Source organism: Jaculus jaculus, chromosome 1 (assembly GCF_020740685.1).
Source record: "Jaculus jaculus isolate mJacJac1 chromosome 1, mJacJac1.mat.Y.cur, whole genome shotgun sequence".
Classification (NCBI taxonomy): Eukaryota; Metazoa; Chordata; class Mammalia; order Rodentia; family Dipodidae; genus Jaculus; species Jaculus jaculus.
In genome coordinates this window covers 269,643,906-269,670,917 of record NC_059102.1, presented here as the reverse complement: position 1 = coordinate 269,670,917, position 27,012 = coordinate 269,643,906, and the positions used below count along the sequence as shown (strand labels likewise).

Here is a 27,012-nt window from a genome sequence, read left to right as displayed (position 1 = left end):
TTTATTTGTTTTTTGAGAGTCTCACCATGTAGACTAGTGTGGCCTTGAACTTACAATGTTTCTACTGCCTCTGCCTCATGAGTTCTAGAATTAAAGGCATGAGTCACCATATTCACCTTATTAGAAATATTTTGTATAAAAAATGTGATCACAAAAGATGAAGACTTACCTGATCCTTGGTGCCTGGCAGAGCAGGACTCAAGTTCTCATCTGATCATGTTGAAGGTTCTGAGACAGGGTGGTGCTGTATCCAGGAGTGCCATTAGGAGACTCCAGGGCACAGCAGTGAGGCAGAAACAGCAGTGGTGTGGAGCTGGTGATGAATGAAGAGAGTATTCTCTTGTTTATGAGTAAAGAAGCCTTCAAACTGTCCCCAGTAAAAAGAAAACCATTGACATCATACAGCAGGCTTTGTAGCCCTAGGTGCTCACTCCAGTCCCTTTGCACCTCAGATTTCTCACACATGTCACATGGCAAATGAACTCAAAGTTGCTACTGTTACTGTAGTGTTTATTTATTCATTCATTCATTTTGCATGTGTGTGTATGTGTGTAGGTCAAAGGACAGTGTCTGGTGTCATTCCTGAGGAACACTGTCCACTTCTTTTTCTTTTAACTTTTAAAAAAAGTATTTACTGCCGGGCGTGGTGGCACATGCCTTTAATCCCAGTACTTGGGAGGCAGAGGCAGGAGGATCGCTGTGAGTTCGAGGCCACCCTGATATTCCATAATGAATTCCAGGTTAGCCTAGGCTAGAGTGAGACCCTATCTCAAAAAACAAAAATAAATAAATAAATAAATAAAGTATTTACTTATTTGAGAGGGGGTGCAGGCATATAGATAGAATGGGTATGCCAGGCCAGGATCTCCAGACACATGTGCTACCTTGTGCACCGGGCTTTCGTGGGTCCTGGGGAACCAATTCTGGGTGCTTTGTAGGCAAGCAGCACCTTAACTGCTAAGCCATCTCTCCAGCCCTTCTTTTAACTTTTTATTGACAAACTCTATACATATACCCAATGTACCCTGGTCATTATCCCCTCCCCCTCCCACCGCCTTTCTTTCTTTTTTTTTTTTTAAATTTTTTTTTCCCACTGCCTTTCTTTGTCCTCTCTACTCTATCCCCTTCCTCTGAACTACTTCTTTCCAACTTATCCCTCTTCCACTTTGATGGCATTGTTTGTTGTCGTTACCCTCATATTATGCATGTCATGTGTAAGTCATGAATAGCCAGTCACTATGAGTTCATGAATGCAATAGCCACTCTGTATCTTAAAGACCACATTCCAAAGATCTCTTCCCCATCCTTTACTTCTTACATCCTTTTCACCATCTCTTCCACAATGGTCATTGAGCCTTGGAGGGTGTGACAGAGATATCTCTACCTCCTTTGGAGACAAGTCTTTCATTGAACCTGAAGCTCACTAATTAGGTTAGACTAGCTGGCCAAGGAGCCCTTGAGTTTCTCCTGTCTCTGCCTCTCAACCACTGGGATTATAAGCATGTACTACCACACCCAGCATTTTAACATGGGTTCAGGGGATCAAATTCAGGTCCTTATGCTTTCAAGGCAAACACTTTACCAACTCTCCAGCCCTGTTGTTTTCACTGTGGCTCGTGTATGGTCATGACCACCAGCTGATCACTTTCCTCTTGATCCTCCAGAGGAAACATGGTGCCCCAAGGCTGAGCTGGACCGGAGTGGAACTTGGAAGGACAGTGCCTATAGACAGTGTCTTTACCTTCAGCTGGAGCATGTGGAGCAGGAGCTGCGGCTGGTGGGACCCCAAGGCTTCCCACACAGCCACAGCCATGCCCAGGCTCTCCAGCAGCTGCACATCCTGAAGAGCTGCCTCGGGGGACAGCCTGTCACTTCTGCCCTAGAACGTGCCAGGTAATACACTTCCTTGGGTTCCGAGCCTGGGGCTATAGGACAGGACACCTTGATCAGCCTTAAACAGTCAGTCCTCCCAGCATAAGGACTCAGGAGCCCACTGAATGCACATGAAGGTCGTCAAGGAGGTGGGGAGAGCAGGGCTCTCTCTCTGTACAATGTATAACCATATTTGAATGGGCTGCTTCCCATTGGGCCAAGCTCTCTGGGCCTCAGTATCTTTAGCTATAAAATAAGTAGACAATGTCCATCTCTTGATTCAAACTTAAAATATATTTATTTAATTTATGCAGTGCTGGGGATTGAACTTAAGTCCTCGTACATGCTAGGCAAGCGCTATACAAGGACATTTTTAAAGGTAAGAAGGCTGGGCATGGTAATGCACACCTTTAATCCTAGCAGCCAAGAGGCTGAGGTAGGTGGATCACCATGCGTTCAAGGCCAGCCTGGAGCTACAGAGTGAGTTCCAGATTAATGTGAGCTACAGTGAGACCCTGCCCTCAGTCCCCCCACAATAAAAGATAATTAGTGAGCTTTGTATACAGATGTTATCAGATGTCAGTAAGGAATTATTCACTTGCTGGGCTGACATTGCAGTTATGTAATCCCAGCTACTAGGGAGGTTGAAGCAGGAGGACCACAAGTTCAAGGCTTGCCTGGACAATTTAGTGATACCCTATCTCGTAATTCAAAACTACATTCAAAGGGCTAAAGATATGGCTAGCATGCTCAAGGTCCTGGGTTCAATCCTCAGAACCATAAAAATAAAACGAAGTTATTAAAATAAAATAAAAATTGGGCTGGAGGGATGGCTCAGCAGTTAAGGTGTTTGCCTGCAAAGTCAAAGGACCCCGGTTGGATTCCCCTGGACCTATGTTAGCCAGATGCACAAGGGAGCACACACATCTGGAATTCATTTGCAGTGGCTGGAGGCCCTGGTGCGCGCATTCTCTCTCTCCCTCTTTCTCTTCAAATAAATAAATTAATTAATTAAAATACTTAAAATAAAAATTGCTAGAAGTGGGCTGGAGAGATGGCTTAGCAGTTAAGCGCTTGCCTGTGAAGCCGAAGGGCCCCAGTTCAAGGCTCGACTCCCCAGGACCCATGTTAGCCAGATGCACAAGGGTGTGCACGCATCTGGAGTTCGTTTGCAGTGGCTGGAGGCCCTGGTGCATCCATTCTCTCTCTCTCGTCTGTCACTCTCAAATAAATATAAAAAATTGCTAGAAGTAACAAAGGCATGGCAACTAAGTATAATAACCATTTTGAGAAGTATTCTGAGGTAATTAGTGATGGTTTTGCATTTCGCCTGGAATTTATTTTTAAAGTCTTCTCCACACACATCATGGATGAAAAGGAATGGAGAGGGTACCAGTAGATGAAATGGACATAGCAAGGTGGTGACCATTAAACCAGTAGATGGGTACCTGGGGGTTTGCTGTCCTTTTTGATTTTGATTGGAGGAGACCTTTTCATAATAAAGAACTTTGCTCTAGTGATGTAGAACCTACCTTCTAGGCTTGCTGTGAGGGTGATGGAGTGAATCTATGTCATGTACCTCGACTGGGGCTGTCCCCTAGTAATCATTGAATAAATGAGATTGCTTATCTTGGAAGCCTATTATCTCAATTATCTCTTTCAATAGGTACCAATTATGTAAGAGAAACTGAGGGTCACAGAGGTCTGGGCAGAAAGGAAATTTTTTAATTTTTTTTTTTTTTGGTTATTTTTATTTATTTGAGAGCTACAGACAGAGAAAGAAAGAGGGAGAGAGAGAGAAAGGGTGTGCCAGGGCCTCCAGCCACTACAACGAACTCCAAATACATGCACTACCTTGTACATCTGTCTTACGTGGGTACTGGGGAATGGAGCCTTGAACCAGGGTCCTTAGGCTTCACAGGCAAGCACTTAACTGCTAAGCCATCTCTCCAGCCCTTTTTCTTTCCTTTGTTTTTCTTTGAGGTAGGGTTCCGCTGTAGCCCAGGCTGACCTGGAATTCACTCTGTAGTCTCAGGCTGGCCTTGAATTCAGAGCCATCCTCCTACCTCTGCCTCCTGAGAGCTGGGATTAAAAGCGTGCACCACTATGCCAAATATTTGAACTTGAGCCCACTGGTGGCACTCTGACTAAATCTGTCTACTCTTCTTTCCAGCCTTCCTCGGGCTAGAAAGCCCCCTCGCGGCCTGCCCTGGTGGTGTGTCCTGGTGGGCTGGCTTCTGGTGACAGCCACCAGCGGAGTAGCGGCCTTCTTCACCATGCTGTATGGCTTGCACTATGGGCGGGCCAGCTCCTTCAGGTGGCTTATCTCCATGGCTGTCTCCTTTGTAGAGAGTGTCTTCATCACCCAGCCGCTGAAGGTCAGAACCCTTAGCCCCTCAAAGTAGCTGTCCTTTTTTCCTCTGCCCGCCCTTACCCTCCTGTGAACAGTCCTTCTTCGAGTTTTGGTCATTCTTTGTTTTATCTTAACAAATGTGGACCACCACCTCCTTGCAGGTCCTGGTGCAGGGAAGGTGATGGAGACAATTACATTCATCGTCACCCTCGTTCCTGGTCACTCCCTTGGCCCTACATACTGTTGTGCTGAGGAATAACACACTTCATAGTCACGATGACCACTAGGACTGTGAGAATTTTTATAGCTGAGAAAACTTAAATTGAAAAGGTCTGGGGCTGGAGAGATGGCTTAGTAGTTATGGTGCTTGCCTGCAAAGTCTAAGGACCCAAGTCTGATTCCCCAGTACCCACATAAAGCTATATGCACAAAGTGGCACATGAGTCTGGACTTTGCATGCAGTGGCAAAAGGCCCTGGAGTGCCCATGTGCTCTCTTTCTCTTCCTCCCTCATGGCAAATAAATAAATAACTGTAAAAAAAAAAAAAAAAAAAAAAAAAAAAAACCAGGCGTAGTGGTGCACACTTTTAATCCTAGCACTTGGGAGGCAGAAGTAGGTGGATCATCATGAGTTCAAGGCCGCCCTGAAACTACATAGTGAACTCCAGGTCAGCCTGGGCTAGAGCAAAAAACTACCTCAAAATACCAAAAAAAAAAAAAAAAAAAAAAAAAGGTAAGGGCTAGGGTTGGGCATGGTGGCACACATCTTTAATCCAAACACTAAGGAGGCAGAGGTACGAGGATCACCCTGAGTGTGAGGCCAGCCCGAGACTCGTGAATTCCAGGTCAACCTGGGATAGACTGAGCTACTACCTTGAAAAAAAAAATTACTACTTTATCTAGGAAACATGCAAATTTTAACTCAAAATGTAATAAAGGTATTTTATTTATTGCCAACAAAAAAAAGAGAAAGTAAAAGAAAAAGAAGTAAGGACTGAGTTTGAGGCTGGTCCAAGACTACATAGTGAATTCAGGGTCAGCCTGAGCTAGAGTGAGACCCTACCTCAAAAAGAAAAAAAAAAAGCTATTCCCTTAGGAAACAGTTAAGAGAACTGAGGAGGTGATTCAGTAAAATGTGCCACACACACATGAGGACCTGAGTGTGAATCTCCAGCACCCATATACAAAAGGCAGCATGCGCTTGTTATCCCAGCACCGGGGAGGAGGAGACTCACTGGCCAGTCTAGCCTGAACTGGTGAGCTCTGGGTTCAGTGAGAAACCTACCTCAGAAAATAAAGTGGAGAGCCTGGAAGGACGACTTAGTAGTTAAGGCATTTGCCTGCAAAGCTAAAGGATCCCAGTTTAATTTCCCAGGACAAGGGGATGCACAAGGGGGGCATGCGTTTGGAGTTCGTTTGCAGTGGCTGGAGGCCCAGGCGCACCCATTCTCCCCCCCCCCCCACTCTGTGTGTGTGTGTATGTGCGCATGTGTGTGTCTGCCTCTTTCCCTCTCTCACTCTCTCAAATAAATAAATTAATTAATTAATTAAATTTAAAAAAATAAGATGGAGGGACAGACCCAGGGAAGGCTCAGGAGAGTTCTGGGACTTTCTAGCCTTCCTAACTGGTTGATGGCCCTCCCTCCAAGAAAAGACTTACCTCTGCCAGGTAATGACTACTTGCCCAAGACTGCTTCAGAGCCTGGCTCCTGAGCCCACTGCCCCCAAATGGGGCCCAAGCCCGACCCCTCAGAGTAGGCCTTGAGAGTTCCAGTGTGGGCTCAGGGGTTCATGCTGGGTGATTTCCAGGTGCTGGGCTTTGCTGCCTTCTTTGCACTGGTCTTGAAGCGAGAGGAGGATGACGAAGAGGAGTCTGTGCTCCCACTGCTGGGACATCTGTCTGGCTCAGGTAATAGGATCTTGGCTGGAGGGTGGGGGGCAGGGACCTCACCACCAGTGGTTATTCAAGACGGAGTGAGCCTGCAGAGACCATTCTCTGGAGCATTTTAAACCTCAGACCTTATTCCCCACCAGCCTTCATCCTGGGTTTATCAGTCACTCCAAACCAGCCAGAGAAAACAGACTCCCTCCTTGTTTCCTTCCCTTCCAGTCTTTCTTTCTGACACCCCAACATGGTCTTTCATCCAGAAGAGCCCCCTTGGGGATTCAGCTGTCTGGCGTGGGCTCTGTTCTATGTAATCCCAAGCAGGTGGCATTCATAATCCTGGACTTTAGAATGAAAACAAAACAAGTAATCAGTTCACAGATGAGCTGCAGATTATAGCTGTAAAATAGACCAAAAGTCTGCTAACCATAATCAGAGTGTCCGCTAACCACAACCAGAGTGCCAGACCTGTCTCTACCTGTTTTTATAAAGATTTATGAATACAGCCATGCTGACCTTTGATGGTTGTAGGACAGTCCCTTCCTTCCCACATGACTTTCTCCTTCCCAAGTGAAATGCCCAAGAGAAACTGAAAGGAGCTTTACACAAACAAATCAGCAAGTGAAACTGAATGGATAATGATCTTGACTCTCAGAGAGCTTAAAGTAGGAGGCAACAAATAGAAGCTCGGCTGGGCAGTGGGGTCGCCTCCCTGGGTTTGTATTCTTCCAGGCTAGGATCAAGTTTTGGCTTTGCACATCTCAAAACTCCATTAACATTCTCTTCCAAAACAGGAGTAATTTTTCTCCAAAGAAACGCCAGCTTCCACACCAATTAAATATTATACAGTGCCTCATTTGGCAGTTCTTCCAGGAGGCTGGCTGGGCGTCAGGCAATGATGGCTGAGGACACAGTTGACACAGAATTCGTTTCCTGTTGGTACAATTGGTTGATTCTAGTAAATTTAGTGTGTGTAACTATGGCTGCAATTTAGACTTAAAACAGGATGGTCCTTTTTGCCCTTTTTTGGGAGGGGCTTTTAAACAAAATTAAACATCTTTTATTTACAACATATTTATGACATACATTAATGGCCTTATACAATTAACTAAATCTAATAACAATGATGAAAAATGGAGCCGGGCACGGTGGCACATGCCTTTAATCCCAGCACTTGGGAGGCAGAGGTAGGAGGATTGCCATGAGTTCAAGGCCACCCTGAGATGACAGAGTTAATTCCAGGTCAGCCTGGACCAGAGTGAGACCCTACCTGGAAAAACCAAAAAAAAAAAAAAAAAAAATCAAATGATGAAAAATGGAACATAGATGACAACATTTTGATTTTTAGTTAAGATGAAACATTTTTCACTAACTGAAGATAAAACAAATGAGTAGTCATTATAAAGTTATGGGCTATATATAGATTCACTTAAAACTGAAAGCCTTCACTGTAGAGATGAATTAGTGGTTAAGGCACTTGCCTGCAAAGCCAAAGGACCCAGGTTCAATTCCCCAGGACCCATATAAGCCAGATGCACATGGTAGCACATGCATCTGGAGTTTGTTTGCAGTGGCTAGAGGCCCTAGTGTGCCCATTCTCTCTCTCTCTCTCTCAAATCAATCAATAAATGTATATTTTAAAAAACTGAAAGCCACACAATTAATAAAACATTGAGAAATTTGCAAATGTAAGTATTACATATGCAAGTATGCCTGCAGAGCTATAACATTCATTTTCACTCTTTTGTTTTTTGGTTTTTTGGTTTTTCGCGGTAGGGTCTCACTCTAGCCCAGGCTGACCTGGAATTCACTATGGAGTCTCAGGGTGGCCTTGAACTCACGGCAATCCTCCTACCTCTGCCTCCCGAGTATTGGGATTATCATTTTTACTCTTAAAGCCATTTGTGAAATAAATTAGAATAGGCATCTTAATATATGTCCATCAAGACACATTCACTTAGTATGCTTTAGGAATGATTTTTGTATGGTCTGCTTATCTTAATGTTATACCTTAAAACAACTTCTAATACCTAGAAGCTTAATTTTGACAATTGTGGCCTGAATGATAGTTCCCTGTGGTTATTTTCAAAATCTGAAAACTTGACAGAGCAGTGAAAATTTAAAAATAAAACACATGAATTAATATAATTTTCGGGATAACTTTTCAAATTACTTTCAACAACTTAATAGTAGCATCAAGTTCTCCAAGTAGTATAGTGTTAGGAGGGCTACACTGACGTGTTCAACGTTCTGAAACTGACGGTGATGTAGAATCCATAGAACCACTACAGATGTCTATATTGCTGTTTTCTAATAAATTTAAACAAACATGATACAAAAGCTAAAACATATTAAACTTCCTCATTTGCTACTTTTTCATTCTTCAGCGAAAGAAATTTTTTTTTCACTTATAGTCTAATGCTATCAATCAAAAATTTCTCATCAACAGAGCTTAATAAAAGTACTCTTTTCTCATGGCTAATTACTTGCCTTAAATTGATAAACTGATAAGGCTTAAAGTAGCCAGCTATGGTACTACATTCTTATAATCCCAGTGCTAGGTAGGGAGCAAGAGACAGGAGCATCCCTGGAACTCAATGACAGGCCAATCTAGCCTACTTGGCAAGCTCCAGGCCAGTAAGAGACCCTGTCTCAAAAGAGTGGATGATGCCTAGCCAGGTGTGGTGCTGCACGTCTTTAGCCCCAGTACTTGAGAGGCAGAGGCAGGAGGATCACCGTGAGTTTGAGGCCACCCTGAGACTGCATAGTGAATTCCGGGTCAGCCTGGACTAGAGTGAGGCCTTGCCTCAAAAAAAAAGCCCCCAAAAATAAAAAGTGAATGATACCTTAGGAATAATACCCAAGGTTGTCCTCTGGCCTTCACATGCAAATGCATTCTTGTACATGCACAAACATGCACACACACACACACACACACACACATGCACACACACACAAAAAACCACCAGGCCTTATGAGGAGGCATCATTAAGCAAGTAAATGGGCAGGTGACATCTAAGGAATTGTGACTAGGACAGGGTTGGGGAGGAATAATACTGTTCCAGCTTATCTAAGCCATCCATGAAGGATGGGGGCAGGGAAAGAACTGTATACCCTGGGCCCATGCGAAGCCTCTGAAGGGAGGCAGAGCTCGTCATGTTATGGCATTATTGACAGTATGGCTGGAGCAAGGGGAGTTGTGTGGGGAGAGATGGTTCATAGTGAGGGTAGAGAGGGGTTAAGGAGCAGGTTGTATGGGCCTTGGTCTAGGGCAATGTTGGGGCTTAGACAGGGACATCTGTGATTAGCAGAGTGGCCCAACCCAGTGTGTGATCTTATAGACATTTTTATATTTGCTTTTGGAGACCAGAGGGATCTGGTCACAGATGGAAATGCAGAGGCCAGGAGGGAGACAAGCAATGATAGATATTGGGAGTGAGGTAGACTATTGTGTCAGGGCACACCTATCAGAATGGCTACAGTACCAAGTAGTGACAACACCCAGCTCCACTGCTATGTGGAGAACTGTCTTGGTATTCTTGTCCCCACAGGTCCCCATTCCTTTCTTAGAGGGCGCAGACACAGCAGCAAGAGCACCTACCAGCCCCCTCTCACTGCGGCCGTGGAGAAGATGAAAGCCATGCGCCTCAAAGAGCAGAGAGCATTCGCCTTCATCAGAGAAATGCTGGGTGAGCGGCTGCCCGTGCCTGGGTTCTCTGTACAACGGAAGCAGGCACACCAGCCAAGCAAGCGGCCTTGGATGAGTCTCTTGCTGCTTCTAGGCCTCCCTGCATGGCACTTACCTCAACTTCTCCCTTGCACCTGAAATTCATTAAACCTGCAGGATAAGCTCTGAGCTCCTCCTGTTGCCCTAATCCCCCTCAGCCGCCACCACCACCCGTCCTCCACCACACACACACCCTGCCACCCTGGGCTCCTTGTACCCTAAGCTCGAGGTATACTGGTCTCTCCTGAGTCCTAGCTTTTGATCTGCTGCAGTTCACCTGTCTGGAATGCCTCTTTCCTCCCACCTTTCCTTCGGGCTAGTTCTTCTTATCATTGTTTTTAAATACTTATTTGAGAATTTCGTACATGTATTTACTGTTATGTTGATCTTGTTAATCCTACCATTGTCCTGTCTTATCCCCCTCACATTCCAGTGCACCCCTTCCCTCCTTCCTTTTCCCAACTAGTCCCTCTTCTGCTTTCATGTTTATTATTATTATTATTATTATTATTATTTGATAACACAATGAGTTTAGGTTGCTTACATGAGCAGGGATGAGGGTTATATACCACAGCATGGGCAACTTAACAGAGGCTACACCACTGAAGAAAATGTCTCTTTAGAGAGACTTCCGGCCTCTGGCCAGGAGTGCTCATCCCAGCATGTTCTTCCTCTTGGCTCCAGAGCAGCTCTGGATGCATGTAATCCATTTGCACGGTGATCCCAGTAACACTGGTGGCAAAGAAAGTACATCAAGGAGGGATAGAGGCTAAGAAATAGGATATGTGACCAGTGTACCCTCATAGAAGGAGGGGTTGTGTACCCTCAAGTTATCCTATCCTATTTCTGTTATTGGTATCTATCCAAGCCCCCCAGGGTGAGAGGTTCCCAGAATGCTGATCCCACACCCAAGCCAGGAGGATTTGGTTCAGTAGGAATCTATATTCCTGATAGGATGGTGACCTCTTGATTTACATTTTTGTGTCTAAATGGCCCTTCATCCTTACATCACACCCATCTGTCTCCAGCAAGTGGTGAGAGTCATGAGTGCAAGGAGATTCCTGCCATTACTGTATCATCACCATCACATGGCAAATGCTCTGGTCTTTGCAAATTCTAAGAAATACCTATGGAGATGGGTGTTGTGGCTCATGTCTATAATCCCAGTAGTCAGGAGGCTGTGGAAGGAGGAACACCATGAGTATGAGGCCAGCCTGCATTACATAGTGAATTGCAGGTGAGCCTGAACCACAGTGCAACTCTGCCTCAAAAATAAGGGAAGGAGGAAGTACACTCAGAGGTAGAGTGCATGGATGAGGTCCTGGATTCTATCCTCTGTATAGAAAGGACAGAAGAAAGATAAAAAAGAGGAAAGGAAGGAAGGAAGAGAGGGAGGGAGAAAGAGGAAAAAGAGTGGCTGGAGAGATGGCTTAGCAGTTAAGGTGTTTGCCTGTAAAGCCAAAGGACCCAAGTTCAATTTTCCAGGATCCACATAAGCCACATGGACAAAGTGGTGCATGCATCTACAGTTCATTTGCAGCAGCTGAAGGCCCTGGTGCACCCATTCTCTGCCCCCCCCTTTCTCTCTGTTCAAATAAATAAATAATTTAAAAAATATTTAAAAAGAAAGAAGAAAGAGAAGGAGGGAGGGAAAAAAAAAAAAAAGAAAATTTATACAAGGCTGGGGAGATGGCTCAGAGGTTAAAAGCACTTTCTTGCAAAGCCTGCTGACCCAGTCTTCTAGACCAGCTAGACTGGAGTTAGTTTGCAGTGTCAAGAGACCTTGTCTCAAAGAAGATAGAAGGAGAATACAGACACGTTGAGGCTATCCTGTGACCTCCACATGCTCATCATAGTGCACATGCACCTGTACAAATAAAGAAATAAATAAGAAAAAGCCAGGCATGGTGGCACGTACCTTTAACCCCAGAACTAGGGAGGCAGAGGTAGGAGGATTGCTGTGAATTCAAGACCATCCTGGGACTACAGAGTGAGTTCTATCTAGGACATCCTGGGCTAGAGTGAGAACCTGCTAAAAAAAAAAAAAAAAAAAGCAGGGCGTGGTGATGCATGCCTTTAATCCCAGCATTTAGGAGGCAGAGGTAGGAGGATCAGAAGGCCACCCTGAGACTACATAGTGAAATCTAGGTCAGCCTGGACTAGAGTGAAACCCTACCTCGAAAAACCAAAATAAATAAATAAATATAAACAAATAAATAAATAGTTTAGGAAAAAAAAAAAAAAGAAATGCTTGTCAGTCTGGTGGTTTTTACCCGTAATCCAGGACTAAGGAAACTAAGGTAGGAGGATCAGGAATTCAAGGCCAGTTTGTCTACATAACAAGGTCAAGGCCAACTACATAAGATTTTGTCTCAAAACAACAATAAAAATAAGCCAGGCATGGTGTCTCAAGACTTTAATCCTAGCATTCAGGAGGGTGAGGCAGAAGGATCACTGTTAATTCAAGGCCAACTACAGAGTTCCAGGTCAGCCTTGGCTAGAGTGAGACCCTGCTTCAAAAAACAACAATAAAAAGATAATATTTGGGCTGGAGGGATAGCTGAGCAGTTAGACGCTTGCCTGTGAGCCTAAGGACCCCGGTTCGAGGCTCAATTCCCCAGGACTCATGTAAGCCAGGTGCACAAGGTGGCACATGCAGTTGGAGTGTGTTTGCAGTGGCTAGAGGCCCTGGTGCACCCATTCTGTCTATCTGCCTCTTTCTCTCTCTGTCACTCTCAAATAAATAAATAAAAAATAAACAAAAAAAAAAACCATGACATTTATAAAGCACAAACTCTGGGTAGGTCTTGTTTTTAATGCTTTATATTAATATTCATATTAACTTGAATATGCTATGATTAATGTTAATTAATATTGATTAATCTTAATATTAATTACTTAATATACTGATATAATTGGTATATGTTAATGTGCTATATTGCATTAATAATAACATAATTGACATTAATCATATTCCTGTTAACTGATCCATCACAATCCTATGTCTCAGAATTATATGAATGATAAGGAATGAGCCACAAAAGGGCTGAATCATTTGCAAAGGACGCATGGGGAAGAAATGGCTAAAATCTGTGGTCTGTGCACTTCCCTCCTCTCTGCCACCTCTGGTACCAAAGGGGCAAAGGGCCTGTCTATGAGACCAGCACTATTCTGAGCCATGCACTGATCCTTTCCCTACCTTAGATTTGGTGGGAGTTAAGCCTGACCCAGGCTGTGTATACTTTTCAGCTTACCTGGGCTTCCTGTGGATGCTGCTACTGGTGGCCTATGGGCAGAGGGACCCCAGTGCCTACTACTTCAACAGACACCTCGAGCACAGCTTCACTCAAGGCTTTTCTGCTGTGCTGAGCTTCAAAGATTTCTTTGTGTGGGCAAACACTACTCTTGTGAGCAACCTGTATGGTCATCACCCAGGTACAGTAATCTGGCCTTGAGACTGTGTCAGACTCCCTTGTGCATGTGACTGTCTGAGAGCAGGTGCAGGTCACGGGTAGCATCTGCCTCATAAGAAAAGCAAGAGCCACCAGGAACTGGGAAGACACTCAGTGGTTAGAGCAGTTGCCACACAAGCATGAGGACCTGAGTTTGGTCTTCAGTAACATGCTAGATTTGGTGGCACATGCCTATAATCCCAGCACCTGGGGAAGTGGAGACAGGATGATCCCTTGAGCTAGCTGGTCTGTGAGTTCCAGGTTTAATGAGAGACTCTATCCCATAAAATATGGTAGAAGTGGGTATTGAGGCAGAATCTTGCTGGGTTCAAGGTAGCCTAGGCTACAGAGTAAGTTACAGGTCAGCCTGAGTTAGAGACCCTACCTCAAAAAAAAAAAAAAAAAAAGTTGGGTGTGGTGGTGCATGCCTTTAATCCCAGCACTCAGGAGGCAGAGGTAAGAGGATTTCCATGAATTCAAGGCCACCCTGAGACTATATAGTGAATTCCAGGTCAGTCTAGGTTAGATCAAGACCCCACCTTGAAAAGAAAAATGATAGAGAGAGATTAAGAAACCTGACATTTACGTTTCACTTGTACATGCATCTGGACACATGTGTACTTTACACATGCAGACATACATACACACATGCACACACATATATACATGTAAAAACGTAATAGACCCTATGCTTTGAAGGAGAGATAATCAAATGGCTGTGTGTGGGAAGGACAGCTAATCCATAATGCAGAATGAAGAATGTCTTGAATAAGAGATAGGTAAGCCTGTGCTGGAGAGATGGCTTAGCAGTAAGATGCTTGCCTGCAAAGCCAAAGGACCCAGGTTTGATCCCCCAGGACCTATGTAAGCTAGATGCACAAGCTGATGCAAGCATATGGAATCTGTTTGCAGAGGCTGGGTGCCTGGAATGCCCACTATCTATATCCTCTCCCTCTCTCAAATAAATAGATAAAATATTTTTTAAAAAAAATAGGGATAGGCAAGCCTGAATTGGTCAGGTAAGTACAGTGGACTAGGCAAGGAGAATAGCACGAGAAAACCACGTATCCTTGAAACTGCAACTGCAAAGCACCTAGTGTGGCTGCCATGGGTGTCTGAGTGTGAAGCAGCACAGGAGAGAGATGGGGGACGAGGTTGGATAGCCACATTATCCTAAAGGAAAGAGGCATCATGGAGGTTTCTACTCAAGAGAGCAACACAAATTGGTGGTCTATGGAGCCTCATTCTGGAAGCTGGAGTAAAGTGTCTTGAGACAGGATGCTAGACAGACATGATGGAGGCCAAGGTGGGGATATGGCAGAGTGGTGATGAAAAGGGAGGGTGGTACCTGTGTCAGTTACCCAACAGGAAGCAGGAAGGAAGTGGTTTATTTTGGCTTCCAGTTTCAAGGGGAAGTCAGCCATGGTGGGGAAAGTATGGAAGGAGCAGACAGCCGGCATCACATCAGCAGGAAGGAAACAGGAAGCATAAGAGCTCCAAGTATGGCTGGACTGTAACACCTCAAGGACCGTCCCAAGGGACATACTTCCTCCAGCAAGGCTCCACCTCCTAAATGTCCCTCAGACTTCCCAAACATGCCTACAACTGGGGACCAAATGTTCAAGTACATGAGTTGATAGGGGACATGCCACATCCAAACCAAACATGGAAGAGGCAATGTGACTAGGCCATGGTACCACTGGGATATGAGAGTTGAGGAAGATACAGATGGTGTGCAGGTCGATGACAAGTTGATGGGGTTCTTACATAGACAGTAGATGGAAAGATAAATAAATGCAGCCTAAGGTTAGCCATGGGCTTCTCTTGGCTCTCTCTGATGGGTACATGGAAGTTCACATTAGCAACTAGGTCTGGGAGCATGGAATACATTAGGCCAATTTCAGTTGATACAGTTGCCCACCCAGCTTTTCATCTTTAGGCTTTGTTACTGACGGGAACTCCAAACTGGTTGGAAGTGCCCACATTCGCCAAGTGAGGATCCAGGAGAGCTCTTGTCCTCTAGCCCGGCAGCTGCAGGCTTCTTTGGATGGATGCCGTGCAGCGTATTCCCTGGATGTTGAAGACCTGGCAGACTATGGAGAAGGCTGGAATGTCTCCACCCTCAATAACAGCAATGCTTTTCCCCAGGCTTGGCAGTACCAGAGCCAAAGCCAACGCCAAGGTTATCCCATGTGGGGCAAACTCACTGTGTATGGGGGAGGTGGCTACGTGGTCCCCTTGGGGACAGATCGCCCAAGTGCATCAAGGTAAGGCAGACTTGGTTCTCTGGCAACTTAGTGAAGCCATTTGCTAAAGTTCATATTGGATTAAAGGATGTAGCCTTCAAAACAGGACTGAGCCAGGTTCATTCACCTCACTGTGAGAAGGAAAGGGACAGTTAGAATAGTGCAAGTAGGATTTTTAGCATGTTTCCAGACTTGGAAGTGAAGGCCCTCTCCAGTTTTCATTACTACACACACATTCTGTCTTCTCCTCATAGTGATCTAAAGGAGCTGGTATTCACACCATTGCAAATGGGGAAAACAAGGACTAGCAAAGGTACTAGCTTCCCCAAAAGACAGCTAGAATTTGACCCAGGTCCTTTTGCCCCCTCCCCAGGGCACATGCTCTTTTCAACACATGACACTGGCAGTGCCAGGGAAGCTGGCTTTATGGTTGCTGCGGCCGCTGCCTGCCTGAGCCCCCGTGCTTTGTAAGGTCACTCTAACACCATGGCTGTCAGACTGAAAAAGAACTCTACTCCCCAGAATGGAGGACTCATCCAAGAACACATCCCTCTCTGGGCCCCAGCACCAGCTATTCTATTTCAACAGGTTCCAAAAACTGGTCTAGGGGCCCCCTTTGAGAACTTCTCTCCAATGGCCAGGAGACCACAGGAACCAACATCTCATGCCACAGGCTGAGCACAGGGAAAATGTTTCCATAGGAAGCTGTAGCCCCTAGCAGAGACTCTCTAGAGATTGGAGATGCCAAAATACCCCTCCTCCCCCACAGAGTTCTCCAATATCTCTTTGACAACACTTGGCTCGATGCCCTGACCAGAGCCGTGTTTGTGGAGTTCACTGTCTACAATGCCAATGTCAACCTGTTCTGCATTGTCACACTCACGCTGGAGACCAGTGCCCTGGGTGAGTCTGTTCTCCTGGGAAACTTTCACCCTGTGCTGTTTCTCCTGACTTAACTGGTCTCCATTGCCTCAAGGCCAGGGTTCCAGTGCAGAGCTGTTTAGGAAATTTGGGGGTGTAGGTCTTGGTTTACCTTTCTTGTGTGTCCACTGTTCTGGGTGTCCAACCTGTGTCCACTCTGGGTGTCTGCATCCATTGTCTTTACCCTGCCAGCACTGCAGAGGACTTGAGTCATGAGATCTGAGGGCTCCCACTTGAAGCCATGGCTCTAAGCAGGCAGGGTGAACAAAAAGTGCTTTGCTCCCCAGGAACCTTCTTCACACACGCGACCCTGCAGAGCCTGCGCCTGTACCCCTTCACAGATGGCTGGCACCCCTTCGTGGTGGCGGCTGAGCTTGCTTACTTCCTCTTCCTCTTCTATTACATGGTGGTGCAGGTAAGAGAAACAGGGGCTCCCCAGTGAGGTTGAATGGGGTGCCCTGGTCCCTTGTCTTCTTTCATATCTACCTGAGGTGGGGCCTAAGGCAGAAGTCTGGGAAGACTTTACCTGAGGGTTTGTCTGAAGACCTTCTTTGGCTCCTGAGGGCTGGATGGCCAAGGCTGCTGTTTACAGCCTCGGGCACGGGAAGGAGTGGGGCTGGTACTCCTCGGAGGTGGTCCTTCCTGGGGGTGGGTGGGTATGCTATTGTCCTGTGCCTGCTGAACTGAGACGGTCCAAAGAGCTGGGCTGAGAGGTTGGTCAGGGTGGATGGCTGTTCCTGGTGCTGGGGGGATTCTGTGAATTTAGTATGTGAGGATCTTAGCAGCTTTGGTTCTCCTGGGTCCCTGCGAATTAGGTAAAGTTCTCTCTATCTCTCCCTGTCTTTTTTTTTTTTTTTTTTTTAGGTAGGGTCTCTCTCTAGCCCAGGCTGACATGGAATTCACTATGTAGTGTCAGGGTGGTCTTGAACTCATGGTGATCCTCCTAACTCTGCCTCCCAAGTGCTGGAATTAAAGGCGTGCACCACCACGCCCAGCTTGTTCTCTTACTTTCCTTCACTGCCGTGGTGCATTCCTAAAGTAGGTCTCTTGGCTGTCATCCCCCTGCTCCAACAATTTATTTATTTGTTTGTAGTTAGCTGTTTGAGTGAATCTCACCACTCTGTAGCCAAAACTAGCCTAGAACTCACTATGTAACTTAGGCTGTTCTCAGACTCTTAGCAGTCTTCCTGTCTCAGCCTTCCAAGTACTGAGAATACAGGTGTGAGCCTCCACATTTGGCCTATCAACCTTTAAAGTCAGGATGGGTTCAGTGCTCACCGTGAGACAGGCACTGTGTGAAGGATCTTATGTGGCTTTCTTCTTTTAATAAGACATGGATCCTGTTGCTTCACTGCAGAGAGGAAGGCACAAAAGCCCAGACATCATGTGTCTGAGGCTGGTCAGAGGCAGGGCCTCTGCATGCTAGAAAAGCACTCCGACACTGAATTACACCCTCAGACCCCAGATCAGAATTTGAATCCAGACTCTGATACTTGGCCTTTGCACTTACCTCCCCCATGAGGCAACTCACCCCTATGAGCTTCCTAAAACAGGGTACCAAGCTGGGAATGGTGGCTTGCACTTGTAATTTCAGCATTTGGAAGGCAAAGCCAGGACCACTGCAAGTTCAAGGTCTGCCTAGATTATAGAGTGAGTTCAATACCAGCTGGGCAACTTAATAGAGCCAGTCTCAAAATAAAAAGTAAAAAGAGGGCTGAGAATAAAACTCAGTTATAGAGTTTTTGCCTGGTATGTGGAGGCCCTTAGTACACACACACTCCCACCTCCCCCTCCCCCCCAACACACACACATTATATTTACTTCTTTCCAGTCTTGCAGCTGGTGTTAGTGGTGAGAGCAGATGGGTCTGCATACAAGGTTGAGAAAGGCCTCCAGGGACCCTAAGCATTTGGAACCAGAGCAGTTCCTACCAGAGGCCCTTTGGTATGGCTTTAGCTGAACCTTGGGCTTTTTTTCCCAGGGTAAGCTCATGAAGAAGCAGAAATGGGGCTACTTCTGCAGCAAGTGGAATCTTCTGGAACTTGCTATCATCCTGGCCAGCTGGAGTGCCCTGGCAATGTTTGTGAAGAGGGCTGTCCTGGCAGAGCGTGACATCCAGCGCTACAGGAAGCACAGAGGGCAGTGAGTGGCCTCTTCTTGGCTCCCCTGCCCTTCCCCTTCTCCTTCCCCTGGCCCACCAGCTTTATCAATGGGAGGCTCTGGAAATGTTGCCCTCGGGGGGGATAGAGGGACAATCTGATAAAAGTAACTGCAGCAGCCACCTAAATTCATGCCTGGGTGGGGCCTGGAGCAGATGTCATGGAGGTGGAGAGGTCTCTTTCATTTCCCTACTTTTTAGTAGCATATATTAATTGTACAAAAAGGATAGGTTTCATTGTGACATATTCATGCATGCGTTTAACATACTTGGATCATATTCACACTCACGCACCCTATTATCATTCCACCTCAGGTAGAGAGGACTCTATTATTATTATTATTATTTTGTGTGTGTGTGTGTGTGTGTGTGTGTGTGTGTGTGTGTTCGCGTGCACCAGGATCTCTTGCCACTGAAATAAAATGCAAGACTCTTGTGCTTTGTCTGGGTGGCTAAGGAACTGAACCCGGGCCATCAGGCTCCAAAAACAAGCACCTTTAATCGCTGAGCCATCTCTCCAACCCCCAAGAGGACTCTTTAGACATGTCTGTATAGAACAACAATACAAAATAGACAACAATAGATTTAAAAACTTTAGACTTCTGGTTAAGATGGCCGTGTAGGAACCATGCCAAAGCAGCCTAGGGGAGAAAAGGCTAAAAACAAAAAAGAACTTTAAACAAGGCCTAATGACACACACTTGGAGGCTGAGATAGGATTACTTGAGCCCAGGAGTTCAAGGCTAGCACGGGAAAAATCAGTGAGCACCCCCTGCCACCCATCTCAAAGTAACTACCACAACAAAAACTATAAGATATATTACCACCATTATCATCACTTTCAAACCCATCACCATCTTTGATTGGCCTGCTTTCTTAGAAGAATATATATATATACACACACACATACACATACACATACCATATAAATTCTGTATAATTAGTTGTTATATAAATAATTATACTTTATATACTTACATTCATATTTTTATAATAAAACACATGTTGGTCCATTTTCTTAGCTATATATAAAGATATAATTTATAATTATATAGCTAATTAGATTATGTTCTTATTATATATGTGTATATATATATATATACCATATATGTATGTATGTATGTATGTATGTATATATATATATATATATATATTCTTTTTGGTCTCAGGGATTGAACCCAGGGCCTCTCCTGTACCTGTTCTATCACTGAGTTTTAACCTTAAGCCTCTGATATTTAGTATTGCAGTCACCCAACCAAGAGCAGCTTGTGGGAAAATAGAGGTTTATTTTGGCTTACAGACTTGGGGGAAGCTCCATGATGGCAGGGGAAAATGATAGCATGAGCAGAGGATGGACATCACCCCCTGGCCAACATAAGGTGGACAATAGCAACAGGAAGATGTGCCAAACACTAGCAAGGGGAAGCTGGCCATAACACCTTATGGCCACCCCAACAATATACTGCCTTCTGGAGGTATTAATTCCCAAATCTCCATCAGCTAGGAACCTATCATAGCATTCAGAACACTTAAGTTTATGGGGGACACCTGAATCAAACCACCACACCTACTATTTATATATTATATGCCATTAATAATATGCCTAAATATAATGAAGTAAATTTAATATTGGTTATATTAACAAATTAGCCTATAATCCCAGAAGTTGGGAGGTGGAGGCAGGAGGATCAGGAGTTCAAGGTCAACCTCAGCTATATTTGAGGCCAGCCTGGACTACATGAGACATTATCTCAAACAAAACAAAAAACAATAGCACACTCGTGTTGAGACTGAATATGAAACATGATGATACTCTCATCACTATCTCATTACTTAGCTGGGATAATTGGGACCACTTTACCTCCAAAACCTATTACTGGACATGATGGCCTCTGAGATCATGGCATGTCTAAGCCTGCAGCCAGCTGAACTCCAGCTATGCTGCTCATGGTCTCTGAGAGACGGCCTTCCCATTCTGACCGACAGGGGGATAAGTTTCAGCGAGACAGCAGCGGCTGACGCTGCCCTTGGATACGTCATTGCCTTCCTGGTGCTCCTGTCCACAGTGAAGCTCTGGCACCTGTTCCGGTTGAATCCCAAAATGAACATGGTCACCTCGGCCCTACGCCGTGCCTGGGGTGACATTTCAGGCTTTACCACTGTCATCATCATCCTGCTCCTGGCTTATTCCATCGCAGTGAGTGCTTCCTTTGGGAAAATTTCAGGCTTGTGTGTGGTAAGCTACTTGGTGCTGTGAGTGGACAGTTAGGATTAGGAGATCCTGGGAACCCCAAGGGAGATGATGGATATTGAGTCTAGGGTCTTTTAGCTGGGAGCTCATAAAATGGCCACCTCTGATGACAAAGACTGGGACCTCAGTCAGGAGGAGGTGATAAAACATAAGCTTTGGGACTAAAAGGACCCAACTGTGTCTCATGCAAGACTCCTTTCTGTAGCTAGACCTACCTGGAGATGCCAGTTCTCCTGATACCCCAATTACTCTGAAAGTGCCTGGCTAATTCCTAGACGTGGGTAGAATAATCACAATGTGCCTATGGACGAACTGAGCTACCCTGTCCTTAAGCTAGGAGAGATGGGGAGGTGAGGCAGCCATGTACACAAGCTATTCCAGTACTTATTGCCCCAGACATGAAAATAAACTTAAGCTAAGTAGGGCTAATGCTATTTTACTTGGCACCTTAACAGTGAAAACATTTTTTTAAATTTTTTTTTTTTTTTTGGTGTTTCGAGGTAGGGTCTCACTCTGGTCCAGGCTGACCTGGAATTCACTATGGAGTCTCAGGGTGGCATTGAACTCACGGCAATCCTCCTACCTCTGCCTCCCGAGTGCTGGGATTAAAGGCATGCGCCACCACGCCCGGCCATTTTTTATTTATTTATTTGAGAGCGACAGACACAGAGAGAAAGACAGAGGAGGAGAGAGAGAAAATGGGCATGCCAGGGCTTCCAGCCACTGCAAACAAACTCCAGACACGTGCGCCCCCTTGTGCATCTGGCTAACGTGGGACCTGGGGAACCGAGCCTCTAACCGGGGTCCATAGGCTTCACAGGCGAGCGCTTAACCGCTAAGCCATCTCTCCAGCCCAACAGTGAAAACATTTTGACAATCACATTTAATTGTGGCTGAAAAAAAAGCATTAAATGTTCAACTCTTTCTTTAAATACTTCTATTTATTTGCAAAGAACAGAGAAAAATGGCGAGGGGGAGAAACTGGATGTAACAGGTTTTTTGCTATTATGAACGAATTCCAGATGCATGCACCACTCTGTGTATCTAGCTGTACGCCAGTACTGGGCAAGTGAACCCAGGCCAGCAGGCTTTGCAAACAAGCACCTTTAGCTGCTGAGCCATTTCTCCAGCAATAAGAGAAACAAAGACCTCTTCTGGCCCCTCACCATATCCTGATCTCCATCCAAGTTCACTCCAACCCTAAAGCTCAACAAGTCTGTGATTTGCAGCATAGCCCTGTTACCACCCACTTCAGCCCTATCTTGGTCATCTTCTCACCCTGGCCCTTTCCCATCCTCATCCTGGTCCCATCTAGTTCCATGCTTGCCAGTGTTTCTTGACCATTAGCATCTGTAGCCCACAGTAGCCTAAATTCCACTCCATCCTCCCTCAGCCCCACTATGCATACCAATCACCACAGCCCTGCATCCTCCCATCCCTGCTCTTCCATCTTCCTTTCCCACCCTTAGGAACAGCTGGGGTGCATTGAGAGAATGGTGGAAGATGTGTAGTGAAAGGTTGTGTCTTCCTAACTCTCCCACACAAATACCCTAGTTCACATGAATTTACACAATTCTCCTTCTGCAGTTCAGGGACATGGCAAAAATCCTCTGGGACTAGAAATCAAAACTACAAAGCCAGGGAGTTCTAGGTCTTCCTCTGACATCACAGCCCTAGTATATTCTTGGGGTGGGGTAAGGAAAAATGTGGTGGAGGAAGAGTCCTGTTCAGACAGAAGCCCATTGTCCTTCCATTTCAGCTCTACCACAACAAAGTGATTGGGGCCTGGGAGCACCCAGATTCATCACTGAGTCTTGAACCACCATCTGATGAATGTAGTAGTAGCTCAGACAGGGGATGCTGAATCCCTGAGATTGCTGAAAGTGTTCCCTGTCTGGTGGATATGGAGGTGGGCGTCATCAACGGACTATGAACACAGCTAAGGTTCTGGGCAAGGTCATCAGGCAGATTCTTCCAGAGCACACAGCATAAGCATACTCTCCCATACAAGTGCATGTGTGTAAGTACCAATGTACACTCTCATAAAGGCACACATGTATGGTCATGCACACACAGGCCCACAGAGAAACACATCTCATATAGACCTGGGTATGCATACACATCCACTTGCAAGTCCAGGTATGTCCCCACAGCTTGGTCAGGCCAAGGAGGCTGACACAGGCCAGCATCTCAGTCAGCAGGATTAGTGGGAGGACCTTTGTATTTTCTTTCTCTGTTCATGAAGACTCTTTCTGTGACAGACAAACTTGGTATTTGGTTGGAAACTCCGTTCCTACAAAACCCTCTTTGATGCGGCAGAAACGATGATCAGCCTTCAGTTGGGGATCTTTAATTATGAGGAGGTAAGTGGGACGAGGGCATGGCCATTGCCATTATACCTTTGTGAATCTTGGAGTAGGGAATGGTGTAGCTCAGTTGATAGAGCATCTGTCTAGCATGCACAAGGCCTTGGAGTCAACCCCCAGGAGCTATAAGCCCAAAGTGGTGGTATACTCCTAAAATTTTAGCACTTAGGAGGCAAAGGCAGGAGGATCAAAAGTTTAGAGTTATCCTTGGTTACATTGTAAGTCCAAGGCCAGCTTAAGCTACATGAGATCCAGTCTCAAAAAAACAAAAAAGGCCTAGAGAGATGTCTTAGTGGTTCAGGTGTTTGCCTGTAAAACCAAAGGACCCAAGTTCTATTGCCCAGGACCCACATGCACAAGGTGGCACATACATCTGGAACTCATTTGTCATGGCTAGAGGACCTGGCATGCATGCCCATTCACTCTTTCAAATAAATTTTACACACACACACACACACACACACACACACATATATTGGTTTTTCAAGGATTTAAAAAAAATTAATTAATTTTGTTATTAATATTATTTTGTTTTTCAAGCTAAGGTCTCACTAGCTCAGGCTGACCTGGAATTAATTATGCAGTCTCAGGGTGGCCTTGAACTTTTTGCAGTCCTCCTACCTCTGCCTCCCAAGTGCTGGGATTAAAGGTGTGCACCACCATGCTCAGCTAAAAATAAAAATATTTTTATTTTTATTTATTTATTTATTTATTTATTTATTTATTTATTTATTTATTTATTTGAGAGCGACAGACACAGAGAGAAAGACAGATAGAGGGAGAGAGAGAGAATGGGTGTGCCAGGGCTTCCAGCCTCTGCAAACGAACTCCAGACGCGTGCGCCCCCTTGTGCATCTGGCTAACGTGGGACCTGGGGAACCGAGCCTCGAACCACGGTCCTTAGGCTTCACAGGCAAGCGCTTAGCCGCTAAGCCATCTCTCCAGCCCTAAAAATATTTTTAAAGACCGGGCTTGGTGGCACACACCTTTAATCCCAGCACTCAGGAAGCAGAGGTAGGAGGATCATTATGAGTTCGAGGCTACCCTGAGACTACATAGTGAATTCCAGGTCAGCCTGGGCTAGAGTGAGACCCTACCTCAAAAAAAAAAAAAAAGAAAAAAAATTTAAAAAGAATAAATACAAAAAAAATTTAAAAAAAAGAAGAAATACACTTCCTAGGTGGGTGTTGTAGTTACCTTCTCATGGCTGGGACAAGACACCTGATCAAAGCAGCAGAGGGAAAGAGGGGGTTTATTTTGGCGTACAGTCTTGAGGGGAAGTTTTAACATGGCAGGGAAAAGATGGCAGAGCAGAAGCTGGACATCACATTTTGCCACAAAAGCTGGCAGAAAGCAGCAAGAGTGAGATGAGCTCTACTGGCAAAGGGAACTGGGCTATAACATAATTCCTAAGCCCGCTCCTGGCAACACATCTCCTCTAGTAAACTGCTACCAGCTAGATACCAAGTATTCCACACACATGAGGCTATAGGGGTCATTCCACATTCAAATGGCCACAATGGGTATGGTGGCTCATGCCTGTACTCTCAGCACTTGGGAGTAGAGACGAGAGGGGATTGGAAATTCAAAATCATCCTCAGCTACACAGTGCCTAGGATTCATGAGACCGTCTCCAAAGAAAAAAAGCACTTCTTACCTACCCTCCCCTAGGGAACCTTTTTGAGTATATGGCCTGGCAAGCAGAGCTTTGGGCCAATAAAAATCTCCCCTCTATTTTAGGCAGCCTGTCCTAGGGACCTCTGCTCATCAAAATGTGATGTCCAGCTTCTGCTGCCAGGCACTCCCTAATCAGGGGAGGGCTGTACTAGGGGGCATGTCTAACCTTAGGAAGGAATGGCATTTGTCTCTACAAGGGGCCACAGTGGGCAGGGATATCGCCTACACCCTCTCCAAGCTGCTCGACAGCACAGACCCCACTTTCAGCTCCAGGCAGAGGGCATCTTCCTGGATCCAGCCTCTCAGCTCTGAAGACATGGGCACAAGACACAGGAATGAGTGGCTTTCTTCCTCTCAGGTCCTGGACTACAGCCCAGTGCTTGGCTCTTTCCTCATTGGGTCCTGCATAGTTTTTATGACATTTGTGGTGCTGAATCTATTTATCTCTGTCATTCTGGTGGCCTTCAACGAGGAGCAAAAATATGAGCAGGTGAGTGCCTTTGGTTTGTTCTCTTTGTAAATGGGGTCATATGCACATGTGCTTCATGCCTGGCTTCTTCCTCTTAATATTCTTGAGGCTTATCTGTGTTGTAGCTAAGTTATAAAACCAACCTAGGTGTCCATCAGTGGAGGAAGAAAATGTGTTATATATGCACAATGGAATTTTTTTGGGGGGGGTTTCAAGTTAGGGTCTCACTCTAGCCCAAGCTGACCTGGAATTCACTATGGAGTCTCAGGGTGGCTTTGAACTCACAGCGATCCTCCTACCTCTGCCTCCGGAGTGCTGGGATTAAAGGCGTGCGCCATCACACCCAGCTGCACAATGGAATTTTTTTTAATTATTTATTTATTTATTTATTTATTTATTTATTTGAGAGCGACAGACACAGAAAGACAGATAGAGGGAGAGAGAGAGAATGGGCGCGCCGGGGCTTCCAGCCTCTGCTAACGAACTCCAGACGCGTGCGCCCCCTTGTGCATCTGGCTAACGTGGGATCTGGGGAACCGAGCCTCGAACCGGGGTCCTTAGGCTTCACAGGCAAGCGCTTAACCGCTTTGAGCCAAAGGACCATGGTTCTATTCCCCAGGACCCATGTAAGCAAGATACACAAGGTGGCACATGCATCCGGAGTTTGTTTGCAGTGACTGGAGGCCCTGGCATGCCCATTCTCTCTCTCTTTCTGCACCCCCTCCTCTCTCTCTCTCTCAAATAAATAAGTATTTTTAAAAAAAAAAAAAAGTAGAAAATGTCTAGAGGAACAAAGAGGATGGGGAAGGAGAGGATAATAAACAATAAGGAAGATATACTTAAATACATTATATACTCACATAAAAATGCCACGTGTTACCCAGCTTAATAAAATAAAATAAAAGTGCTAAAGAGGAAGTTCCAGATCCATCTGTGGGTCCTTTTTTCTTTGCAGCTGTCAGAGGAAGGAGAGATTGCAGATTTGCTCCTGACAAAAATACTCAGCTTCCTGGGTGTTAAGTGCAGAAGAGAGGAGCCTCGGAGCAGCAGCGAGCTGCCCATGTCACCCTTAGAGGCTCTGTCCCCTGAACTGGCACAAGCTTTGCCCAGAGAATAAGCTGTTCACCAGTGTGATCATCCACGCATGAGGAAACCTGAACCTGAGGCTGGCACTTGTACATTATTCTATTGTTTCTCCTGAGCACTGGTTTTAGTGTTTGTAGAAGAGTTCTAAGCCCAGCCAGCAAAACAATAAGAATGCATACATACACATGTATGTATATATCTACACATACATTCATACTATTGCCACTGTGCGAGAGCCTGTTTGTTCAAATGTGTTTTCTCCTAGAAATAAAAGCATACACATTGTATGAAAAAGTTTTCTCTACAGAACAGTTATTTCATTGTTTTGGTTGGTGGGAAGTGGCCTTAAGAGTAATTCTTTTATTCTTTTTTTGCTTTGTTTTGCTTTGCTTTGCTTTGTTTTATCAAGGTAGAATCACACTAGCCTGGGCTGATCTGGAATTCAGTATGTAGTCTCAGGGTGGCCTTGAAACTCATGTCAATCCTCCTACCTCTGTCTCCCAAGTGCTGGGATTAAAGATGTGGTCACCATGTCTGGCTCCATTAGCATT

At 45.4% G+C, this 27,012-nt stretch overlaps 1 protein-coding gene across 1 annotated transcript in view; it reads left to right on the top strand.

Moving 5' to 3' along the window:
* The window catches only part of Pkd1l2 (polycystin 1 like 2), a 113,147-nt gene extending 86,392 nt beyond the window's left edge, over positions 1-26,755 (top strand). Inside the window, exons 31-43 of the mRNA XM_045143266.1 lie at positions 1,665-1,893; positions 4,046-4,250; positions 6,034-6,133; positions 9,661-9,798; positions 13,086-13,271; positions 15,228-15,555; positions 16,304-16,437; positions 16,743-16,870; positions 18,437-18,597; positions 20,599-20,809; positions 23,125-23,226; positions 25,265-25,396; positions 26,331-26,755. Of these exons, the coding sequence (XP_044999201.1) occupies positions 1,665-1,893; positions 4,046-4,250; positions 6,034-6,133; positions 9,661-9,798; positions 13,086-13,271; positions 15,228-15,555; positions 16,304-16,437; positions 16,743-16,870; positions 18,437-18,597; positions 20,599-20,809; positions 23,125-23,226; positions 25,265-25,396; positions 26,331-26,492 (2,216 nt within the window). The 3' untranslated portion in view covers positions 26,493-26,755. The remainder of the gene's footprint in view (positions 1-1,664; positions 1,894-4,045; positions 4,251-6,033; positions 6,134-9,660; positions 9,799-13,085; positions 13,272-15,227; positions 15,556-16,303; positions 16,438-16,742; positions 16,871-18,436; positions 18,598-20,598; positions 20,810-23,124; positions 23,227-25,264; positions 25,397-26,330) is intronic.
* The last annotated feature ends 257 nt before the right edge of the window (positions 26,756-27,012 follow it).